General features: G+C 34.8%; 1 protein-coding gene and 2 long non-coding RNA genes across 3 annotated transcripts; all 3 read right to left on the bottom strand.

The window, feature by feature from the left end:
* Nucleotides 1-28: 28 nt before the first annotated feature.
* LOC105327462 (uncharacterized) lies at nt 29-3940 on the bottom strand. The gene is made up of 3 exons (XR_010710706.1): nt 3707-3940; nt 3132-3619; nt 29-592 (listed from the first exon to the last, which is right to left on the bottom strand). It is a non-coding gene; the product is annotated as an uncharacterized lncRNA (long non-coding RNA).
* A 291-nt stretch (nt 3941-4231) lies between these two features.
* On the bottom strand, nt 4232-6656 carry LOC136269515 (uncharacterized). Its single transcript, XM_066074842.1, has 2 exons — nt 6022-6656; nt 4232-4558 (listed from the first exon to the last, which is right to left on the bottom strand). The coding sequence occupies exons 1-2, from the start codon at nt 6217-6219 to the stop codon at nt 4439-4441; spliced, it is 318 nt and encodes a 105-aa protein (XP_065930914.1). The 5' UTR covers nt 6220-6656; the 3' UTR covers nt 4232-4438.
* A 3709-nt stretch (nt 6657-10365) lies between these two features.
* Nucleotides 10366-11862, bottom strand: LOC105327460 (uncharacterized). The gene is made up of 4 exons (XR_004595798.2): nt 11791-11862; nt 11291-11654; nt 10746-10826; nt 10366-10603 (listed from the first exon to the last, which is right to left on the bottom strand). It is a non-coding gene; the product is annotated as an uncharacterized lncRNA (long non-coding RNA).
* Nucleotides 11863-11869: the final 7 nt, after the last annotated feature.

Genomic DNA, 11869 nt, shown 5'->3' with positions numbered 1-11869 from the left:
ATCTTACTTAAATTTCAAACAAAACAAATCAAGTAAAATATTTCTTTATTAACAAATAAAAATAAAGCATTGTTTAAAGGACCGTTTCTGACAGTTTCTAAGCAGTCTTTCACTTAAAAGTTCCAGCAAAAAACCCGTTTAAGTAAACCTATTCAGATCCAGCATTTCTCATTCCAGTATAGCACATTACACCGCATTGTTGTACCTTTGAATAGAATTAGGGAACATATCTTTGGATGTTTTTTCCGCCAAGACAGGCGGTTTCTGCAGATTTGTAAAGGTTGTCCAGAGTTTCTTTTGCACTAGGTATGCTGTCATTGATCCCGAATCGATGGTACAATGACTTTTGCCATTGCGTGTAGAATTGGAAAATCCGATTTATTTTTCTTCGTGATCTGAGTAAGGAGTTAAAGGAAATATCACGATGCCATGAAATTAATTTCCTCATGTTGATGATTTTGTAATGAGAAAACGGGGTAATTCACGTGAATACAATCAAGCAAATTGTCGTTACCATGGTAAGGATAAACAATAGTAGACCGTACATGCCGTAAGCTAGAGCTGAATAAACTTTGTCATCCAACAAGGGATCCTGAAAGAAATACAAATTACTATGAACCACTTAAGAAATTTATTTTTAACCGTCGATGAAACATTAATTGTGAGTTATAACTGTTGCGAGGACCCTTGGAGTGGATATTCTAATTTGGATTGTCTTGGGCAGGTTCTTATCATTGATCTGAGATTAAATATTGATTGAGAATCTATAGTGTTACATATGAACAGACATAAAAATGAAAGTATAGCAATCAATCTCAATGCTTTAACCAAGGTACATAGATACACTCTACATGTATTAGTAATTTCATCTGTTTGTCTAAGGATACATGTACAGCGTATTATGAAATCTATTTTTTTATTCCTTACTTGATATTGATTAATCTCACACAATTAATACTTAGCCAAAAAATGTAAAAATTGTAAATGGTAATAATAATGATAATTTAAAGAAACGGCAAATATACTATGATCATTCATATCCATATTATTAATATATTGCAAGTGTTGTTAAAAAGTGTTTTTGCGAGGCGGTGAATTTTAGCAACTGTTGAAAATGTCTATAGTCTGTCTCACGTTCTCGATTCCGGGATATTTTAACAATTTTGAATAAATGTTACAGAATCTTTAGCAAAATGAATAAATTCCGAAGCTTACAAAAATGTCCAAACAATTATTAAAGACCTTTCGGATTTGCCAATGGGTCCATTAACGTTTATATAAATTACACAAGCATTTAGAGTGTCCAATCATGTTTGTTGACAGAAAGGAAAGTCGATTGATTACTATACATGTACATGTACATTAATGGTTATATAGAGTCAAGAAAATTGTTCTTAGACAACAGCCAACGTTTTACTTTGACAAAAAATGAATGAATGAATAATTTCATTTTTACGGGATAAAATATATCCTGAAGGTAATTATACAAGTACAATGTACATGTGTATTCGGTTCGAAAGTCCATTCTCTTATGCCTCCAACTCTGTTTTCAATTATCATCTTTTATCCCAACATCAACTAAGATGTGTTTACACTAGAAGACACACCCACCTGAAGCCGAAGATAGCTGGAGGCTCGGTTAACCCAAACTAACCCCCCCCCCCCCCCCCCCCAACACAAGGAATTTTCAATCCGCACAAAAGCAGCAAAAGTGACTATCGCAGATAATTACCTGTTACATCTCTCCTAATTAAAGAACATGAACCGATCGAACAATGTTATATGAGTGGGGGATATCTTGGTGAGATATCGTTTAAGATAATGATAAACAAAAGTTACATAAAATTATTAAGGTGGCTCTATACACCCACAGTTTATTCCAATTATCAATAGAAGATCACAAAACATATACTTATCAAATATTAAAATGATGATAGGGATACTATATGTATTTTTAAAGAATTTTTTAATGTTTTTTTGTGTTTTTGTAAAATATTTTTTAAAAAGACAGCTATTAACAAATTGAGAGAATTTTTTTATCATATGATGGATATTGCCTTCGGACACATAAAAAAATATATAACACTTCTTAACATTCAAAAATGTTATTATTGCAATTTTTTTTAGTATTTCCCCAAAACATAATTTTTCATATTTTCTTACTCTATTGACAAATCATCTGAAAAAGTTGCTTGATGTTTTAAGAAAATGTACTTTAATAAATGTGACATAAAAAATTGAATGAAAATCATTGCAAATAAATAAAAAAAATATTTTAAATTTTATTTAGTATGAAAGTTCCTCAGATAAGGGTTATCGTTCCTAAGTCCCAAGGCCCAAACACCTTGGGGACTTTTCATTTTTGGGTTGAAGAAAATTTCCTAAATATAATGTTGGAATGATAAATACATACATATTTCATTATAGGCATGTATAAATGAATATATTCGCTTAAATGCAAAACTAAGTCATATGAATAAAGGGGAAAATTGACTTGGCTAATAGGATTTATATATCCCAACCTGAGAGAAATTCAAAGCAACCCCCATACCCTTAAGGTGTCGATATTAATGTGCATTAAAGTGTATTATAATTGAAATATTTTCACCGGTTTAGAATTTTCTCTCACAGTTTTTAACTAAAACATACGTTTTAGAAAATCTTGTACAGTTAAAAAATGTCTTAAAAAATTGTTCTCAACGGAGATCGAACTCATGACCTACAGATTTGTAGTGAACCCGTTAACCCACTGCGCTACGGTGTAACATATCGATGATGGGAAAGAAATTATTATAGTTGATTTTATTGTTTATTTTGATAAAAATACCAAACAACGTGAAGGTGTCACGTACCACATTACTTGTAAGTAATGAATTTTTAAATTATCAAATTAAACCTATTCATTTAACAATTTTTTCAAAAGAGCGGTCCCCATACAATTCGCCTCAGTTTAAATCAGCCAGTACCGGGATTGCATGCTTCCAGATTTACTTTTTTGCGTACTGCGTCATCAAAAAGTGGTGTATAGAGCCACCTTAAATCAATACATTATAAAATCATACACTAGGTACATTTCATACCGTAAAGAAACGTTGCATCTCACAAGTCATGGAAAACTGAAAGCTACTCACCGTCAGACTTGAGTGACTAGCGTGGGGGCTGGCATTGTCCTTGGGGGCCAATATCGTCACGTGGTTACCTCCGTGGTGGTGACCATTGTGTCTAACTTGGTGGTGGCAATTTCTGACAAGATCCGGGGGACCGGAAGTTCCTGTCGGTGTCGTGGAATACGCCTTGTTGACATGTGACACTCCAGACGATTGTTTCAGAAGTGTCGCTATAAAGTCTTCTTCCGGGACCTCACCATTAGATTCCATTGTACAGCCTAATCTAATGGGCACTATACATGTTCACCTTAAAATCCAACCACAATCGGGGACTGAAGTCAAACTCAACGTTTACAGAATTCTTAGAATATACGAGCGATGGTTGCGGTATTATAGTGATTCTCTATTTAATCTTTACTAATTTGCTCCTGGGTGGTAGAAAACATAAACTTCCATCTTTCCGCTGGTTTGTCATCCGGACTTGGACTATCCCAATAAGTAAACTGGTTTCACTGTTGACATATTCAATAATCATAAGCAACTGCAATTGTCAATGGATCAATACACACAAGAGCTGTACAAATATATGATATACTTACCGCTTATCCGTGATGGATCTAACCCCTGTGTAATCACTAAGACAGGGAGATTTTCGGGGGAATCAGTGGAATTAAGACGGCCGCCCGAGCTTCGTACAAACGATTTTTAACTGCCTGCCAAAATCAATGAATTATTTGCATCTTTATTCTTGGTTTATATTTGTTGTTTATGCCCTGGCTGTGCTCCAAGGAAATGATAATTTCAAAGTTTAATTTCCTATCCCAGTGGTATTTTCGTTTACAGCCCAAATACCGTAAAACTGGCCATAGTCCGCCTCGCTTTGTCCACAAGTCTTGGAGAGACCGCCGGCAAACACTTTATAACATTTTCTCATTAAGACCTTCTTTAAATTCAATGTTCGTTTGTTTCTGACAATCAGGAACTCTTCTGTATCGTAGATTAAACAGTTTTAGCATTTCGTGTCTTGTTTTGTACCTCTTTGATTAGCGCAGAGTGTAAACCATCTATTCTTTATCCACCAAGAAACCCATCGAGACCAATATTTGACATCAACTACATTTCGTTTTTGAAAACATTTATTGTACTCAAAATAATAAGTATATATGTATACATGTACAAATATATATATATGACATTGGTATATAACGTGATTGTTTCATTCTTCAGAGGAGGTAGGTTATTTTGCTTTAGTCTTTTCCACGTGACAAGGAAGTTCTCTGGCACCTGGGTTGTGTCAAACCGTTTTATGGAGAAAACACGCGTTTTGCAGCCTATCTCATATTTCCATACACGACCAGAAGTGCTGTTACAACACAAGCGAGAACCAAGAGAATACAGCCGTAGATACTGTAGGCCATCACAGCATACTCTGTATCCTCCATCCAGCGGGGCTGAAACATACAATAAAGATCTAGTGGTCATGGACTGCTTGGAATTTAGTGACCCATGTGTACGTGTGGTACTCTCAACAAGTAAAAGATCAAAAGTACTCAGTGCTCCTCAAGTGTCGGTTAAGAAAATACTCTAATTTTCTAGAAGTAAACTAAATGTAATTTCAAAACGTCGAGAGGTGGGTTGTACAAACACATTGCAGCACCCCTTATGGTAATTGATTTTCTAAAAGTTTATAGAGTACCAAGATACGAGCATAGATCTTATTCAAGAAATAGGAAAGGATAATATACCACCTCCAAGAGAAAACAACCATATTTAACCATATAACGTTTTGGTGCAAACCAAGTTGCCGATTTTTGTTGTTGTTTATACTGATTGTTGCCACCTGTTGCCAACGTCCCGTTAACACGAACATTAACCCGTAATATATACAATCACCTCTGCAAGCAATATCGGTTCACATTACACGGTTTTGCAATTCTGCAAAACCATCATTATTATTTTAAATAATAAATGTTCAAAACAAATGATCTCATGGTTTTTTGTTTCTAGTATATAAATAATGAAATTTCTCTTATAATTTTCATTGGTTTTCCAAACTATAGCAAAAAAACATGAACAGTAAATCGACAGAGAACATTTATATTTTGGGAAAAAACCTGAAAGTGTAGGTCTATAAAAACAAGCAAATGTTTTATGTTTTGTAAAAGGTTTGATTTTCCTCTCCTTCTCCTGAAACAAGTAATGATGAACTGTATAGCAGCATGTGCATGCTTTCAGGGGCGCAGAGTTGTGTTGAGATGCCTTCATTAAGCCGCGTGCCACATATGTAATATCAATTACATGTACCACATTGATCATCGTCAGATCAGAAGAAGTCTACAAGTCTGTAATATTGATCCTCAAAGGCCAAGTTCTGTATATAAGCAATGTCAAACGATGTCAATCACCTTAAACTTCCACATAGACGCCGTTAAACTTGACGTTTGGAGCAATCTGGACACATCCTCCCAATACAGCATGGGGTCTTCGGTGCAGAAAACTGCACGACCTATACTAGATTAACTCTATATCATAAAAAACCGACGGTTTCTTCAACGTTTTTTGCTCATTGCTTGTTTGATAAAATCTTAACAATTAGTTCTTTTAAAATTCAATTTATTTAATTTGATATAGACTAGTAAACAAGCAATTCAAACACATTCTTCTGAAGCAGAACTTCAAGTGAAGATAATTCTGTGTTCGTTCTTTTGACGGCACTAATGCTTACTAGCATTGCTAACTTCGAAACTCTTTGCAACTCTGTAATTGCATCGATAAGATGCATTTTTCAGTACGAGTACCATTTGTAATTGAGCATCTGTTTAAAGCTACATTCAACTTTTATAATTAATTTTACTCACTTCTATCAATATCTTTGATTTGTATAATGGTGTTTAAAGATAACAAGTGAACAAACCTGAGCGGTTTTTGTAGTCGTTGCATCATGACTCCGTGAGAGGTCGATGGTCGAATCCCACAATCCTGACACTTCCGGAACTCTCAGGTTCTGATAAGGGCCAGTAGCAGAAGTGTTTCCGGACGCTCCTCGATTTTGTTGGTCCGGAGCGGAATTTCCCGAGTTCCGGAGCAGTTTGGTGACAAAGTCCTCCTCCATCAATACACAGCAGCTTGCCACCGGACCTATGGCATTGTTTTTTGCGATAGATCGTTGTTTCCTGTTAAGCCCTTCCTGGAGTTGGAGGTCTTCTTTTGACAGTAATCGACGTCACGTGTAGAGAACGGAAGACATTGCACAGGTCGGCTGTATGTAAAGGTTGATCAGCAGATACATCTACAGGAACAAAGAGAACTGAGAGATAGACATCTCCAGCTGACCAGGCGAACAAGGACAGGTGCTCGCCAGACTGGATATACAATGTATCTGATGCACATGTATATATGTGTGGCATACCATTATGCAACAAATATAAGAAAATTTTCTTTTGCGCGAGGACAAAACTTTTAAAATGACAATGCTCAAATACTACATGCATATTTAAAGTAATATTTCTGTCTTTGCATTTCTTTTTGTTATGTCATAAAAGGAATTTTTCAAACAAATATGAGAAAATTGTAGAACGCATTACATATACCTTTAATTATTATATACATGTATGTTGTTTTGTTTTGTAGCAGTATGATCCGCATGCTGGCGTACATACTTAAATTCGGCAATGGGTGGGTTCATGTTAGGTCAGTATATTGTATTATGCGTACAATCGCAGTATAGCACGGGTTAATGGCACTGGGTGACTGTCGCACATTACGTTACTTATTGACGTAACATACGACGTCGAGCAACCGGGTGGATGTACGATATATGGTCATATAGCCATTATTCCATGCAAATTCTCTCACTCATAATGACTGGTGGGAAGTTAATAGAGGTATATCATTTTTAAACAAAAGTGCATATGTGAGTTTCAAAATCATGCTACAGTACAATAAATACCGGTGTTGTATAGCAGTTTTTCCCCATAGTAGCTTTTCCCCCCGGAAAACCTACTATATAGTAGCCTTTCCCCCTGGGGGGAAAACCTACTATATAGTAGCTTTTCCCCCATAGTAGGGTTTCTCCCTCACGTTTTTGGTTCAGATTTTATACAAAATATTTATGGAAATCCAGTAGGGATTAAAATCAATGTTTCTACACTCCCAGGTTGCATACATGTATATCTGCATTCATCTGTACAGGTTAAGTTTTGTTTTGCCGATTTAATAATTTTTATAGACATTGCTGAAAGTTGAACATGTGTGTAATGGAATTACACATAGAACTTAATTTAGGTAATTTATTGAAAAAAGTTTTACAAGTTATACACTTATATGCATAAATCCTTGTTCTGAAATTGTATTAAACGAGAATGTTTTAAGAATTTCTTGATAAATTTATCAGATTGTTTGTCTGTTTGTGAAAATTTCATCCAGGCTAAACCTCTGTTTTAGAGAAATTTTGTTTCCGATGTTTCAGAGCCCGATTTTTAAAATCCTATTATAATAATTATAGTGCATATTCTTTGGGGTCCAATGTCTCATAAACTAGAGATGACCATATCACCATATTTTTATAGTGGCAGTGGTTTACCACTTGAAGATGACTCTGAAAATTTCAGCCCTCAGGGTAGGGGCCCTTGATGTTTCAGGGCCCGATGTTTAAAACCCCATTATAATGATTGAATAGTGTTCTATAAGTGGGGACCCGAATCTCAAATTTTAGAGATGACCAATTAACCATATTTTCACAGTGATAGTGGTATACCACTAGTAGATGACACCGAAAATTTAAGCCCCATGCAGGGTAGGAGCCTTTGTTGTTTTCGAGCCCGATGTTTGAAATCCATTTAAAAGAATATGTATTTTTAGGGCCCCATATCTCAAAAACTATAGATGACCACATGATCATATTTTTACGGTCATTTAAAAGTAAAAACATCATTTAAAAATACTCAATCACTCATATATTTCTTTATCAAAATGATTGAAAATTACGTTTAATTCTGCTGCTTTTTATAAATTTACGAACAAAATTTTTTAAAAAGGTACGCGGGTAAAATTCATTATTCTTCAAAACATTTAATGAATTCATAAGATGACTAATGATATAATAAATAAATAGATACATAAATCAATGAACTTTTATTCATAAAAGGAGAAACCGAAAATCAAAAATAAATAACCAACCTAAGCGCATATACGACTTTTTTACTTGTTAGTTGATTAGAAGAACAAGCTTATATCTATAAAAAAAAAAGTCAGCTCATCACAATATATGTGTTGGTTGTTTTTTGTTTTTTTAATTACCCTTGTTTAATTGTTCGAAGAAAGAATATGGTTATTATGGTACACAAGTAAATCTTTATTGCAAAAATATGAAACAAATAGTATTAATTTTTTAAGTAATTGAATCGTATATCTTGATTTATATAGCATCGTTTTCAAAATTGTATAGTTATAAATCACGTTGCAAACTTAAAAGTGGAAAAATTAGCAAATAGTGAGTGACAATATAGACATAAAGTTAGTTTAGGCTCCATTTCACATTTTCCAAAGTAACCAGCAAAGATACCGACATTGTTCTGGTTGTGAAGACATTTCATTGTTTTTTTTAAATGTTTACATCATAATATCTCGCGTTTTGTAGAAATGTGCTTAAAATATGAATATGCGTAACTTTAAAACGAAATGGTATAACACTAACTTTACACATGCTTTTAATACATAATTAAAATACCCCTTAACCATGATTTAGAACCCCATCAATCAAAGTAAAACTACTGGTAAAACATTTCAGTTTCTCTTCATATCATTGCATCCTGTCTCCCGTTCGATAATTAGAAGAAGATATATATAATTGTTTTTAAGATCGTCAATTCTAACGGTATTAATTTAAAATTGATAGCCTTTTTGACGAAGGGAGTAATACATTTCCACTTTTTATCCCCTTCCTCTACACAATTAAGTCAAGATTGGTCAGTTAGTTCCCTGGGAGAAGCTTATACATTGATGGTAATACATTGGAAAATTAAATTTCCAAACCGGCGTATTTTCACTCAAATGTGTTCTCACGTGTTCATAACGTCGAAGTCAAAACTGTAGATAAGCATCGATTAGATGAAAAAGATTCGAGGTATTCCGAAATCCGTGTAAAAGGTGTTCAAAAATGGGGTGAGAACAGGTATAATAAACGATGATGACACATGAATGTTATGAAGGCTCATGCCTTAGTTCATATTTGGGGTTGAAAAACCATGTATTTTATTCTATGCATTAATAAATGCCATAATTATCCTTTTTGTGTGAAATTAATATCATATCCGTTATTGCAAATTATTGTCACGAATGGTCCGCAATAAACATGGCCGGAAAGTAAAAATGGGGGAAAATCCACTATATAGTAGGTTTTCCGTGGGGGTAATCTGGCTATAAAAAGGGGGAAAGCCCACTATATAGTCAGCTTTCCGTGGGGGAAAAACTGCTATATAGCCATTTTTCCGGGGGGAAAGATGGCTAGGGGGAAAAGGCACTATATAACATCGGTTCATATGATACTGTACATTATAAGTAGGTTCATTTTGGAATCTGTTACCAGTCTCAATGTTCGCGCTTCTAAATGTAGCGAACGCATTGGTAAACTCTTGCTTGGGAATGTGTAGTACGTGTACTGTTTTTCGACTAATAGCTGATAACTCGGTATGTATTAATAATTCTATCTGTAATGGTGTAAATTAAACAGGGGATTCCTCTTCACCAAGGTATTTGATCGTTTTTTGTCTATCTAATTATTCAAGATTATATGGCATCTTTATTCAATGCCATAGAAAATAATATCGACATTAATTTTATTTATTTAGAACTTTCCATGCCGGTATTTCTATATTAAAAGGAGATGAGAGAGCCCCAAGCACAAAGAGTTTTACATTAGTAAGCTTAACTGTTTAAAATGCATTTTATGTCCAACAAAGTGATAAAATCTTTAAAATTATAAGCATCGACTAAAATAGTCTTTTTACATTCCATTTAATTAGATGCCGTCAGTTTTTTCTTTATTTCTTAACAGTTAAATCTTACAAATTTATATCACGTGGCGAATAAATATATCTATACAAGACTGGAATCCAAACATCCCCCCCCCCTCCCCGCAGTATGCATGTATGCCTATAACAAATTGAAACAATGAAGAGGCTGAATTTCTTCACAATGGTTCTCCCGCAAACACCATTTAAAAAGTTGTAAGAATGTTTTGAACAATTAAACAATAACACTTTTCAACAGTAATTTATTTCAAAGAGACGGTTCAGCAATACACATATATTCAATCGAACACGATTATGCTTTATTCCCGTTGAATTAGTATATATAGTAGTGAAGAGCGACTCTTTAGTCTAATAAAAATCCTTTAGATCTATTTTTATGTGCATTGTAAAAAGCACCGTGCATGTTGTGCCATGCACTACAGCTGCACAATCCGATGTATCTTCTATTTCGTTGTTTTCGTCTTTCTGGAAGATTAAAATGGCAACTATTTACCGATCGATAAAGGATTAAATCTATGCGGTTTTTTTAATCTCATCAAAATTATATTGGTAAACCTTGACTCGTAAACATTCATGAAATATGCTTAAGGTATTTGTAAAAACTTACTGTGAGTAGTCTAGTATAAAATGTCGTTACTCATGGTTAGGGAGGAGATTAACCAGGGCGCAAAGAAAGCCAGCAGGAAAACTGTGGAACAGTTGCATAACAAACAAATGAACGGGGTATCCAATCTATTATTATATAAATAGTGCCTGTTTGGGAGGGTAACAGTTGAAATTGACACCCCTCGAAAACCATTGTCAACCGACGCGAAGCGGAGGTTGACAATGGTTTTCGAGGGGTGTCAATTTCAACTGTTATCCTCCCAAACAGGCACTATTTATTTTGTTATACTGAATGTCTTTTTTAAAATTTTTAAGAAAATTTTACTGCTTTTATATAGGAATAACGTGAATTCTACAGCGAACCGTACGCGCATAATTTTCGCGCATGTAACATTTTTTAATGTTACCCGTTGCCAAGTGCGTTGCTAACGCTGAGGGTAATAGTAAATATTATTAACTGCGTCTTAACCAATCAGATTTCAGTATTTAACATGAAAGTATAACAAAAGAACTTAATCTATCAGTAAAAAAAAAAAATATACTTACACATGACGATAAGTGGGATCCAACCACTGTTGAAAATTCCCCCGCCGAATCCCGCGCTGGGGGTGGAGAAGAGGAATGGGTCTAGGTTGTGGGTGTGGTGGGAGTGGTAGTATGAGGGGTAGTACTGGGGGTAGCTCGGGTTGCTGACCGGTGGGGAGTAATAGGATGTCGGGTACTGGTAAGGGAGGCTACTCCACTGTGTTTGGTATAAAGACGGATAAATCACAGATATGGGGCGGACTGACCGACCGCCGTATCTCGATCCGTATCCGGTATACGTATTATGGCCCCCATAATCACCCCCTTTGACGTAACACAAAAAGAAGACAACAGCGGCTACATACAGGAGAGTTCTTAATGTCATCTATAGTGGAGATAAAAAATTATTAAAAAGTTTAAAGGTACATGAATACCAAGAAAACAACCACAAAAAAATCCAACAAAACAAAAACAAACAAACAAAAACAACAAATGTATATTAGATACAATGTAGCTCATACCTTTGGGATCTATGGTACACTGTAGCTGAATTATAAATTGAAAGCACTGGGTTTAGCAGGTGTACTCATGGGTGCATTT

Source organism: Magallana gigas, chromosome 2 (genome assembly GCF_963853765.1).
Source record: "Magallana gigas chromosome 2, xbMagGiga1.1, whole genome shotgun sequence".
Taxonomy (NCBI): Eukaryota; Metazoa; Mollusca; class Bivalvia; order Ostreida; family Ostreidae; genus Magallana; species Magallana gigas.
Note: the sequence above shows the minus strand (reverse complement) of the source record. Positions and strands in the feature narration are given on the sequence as shown.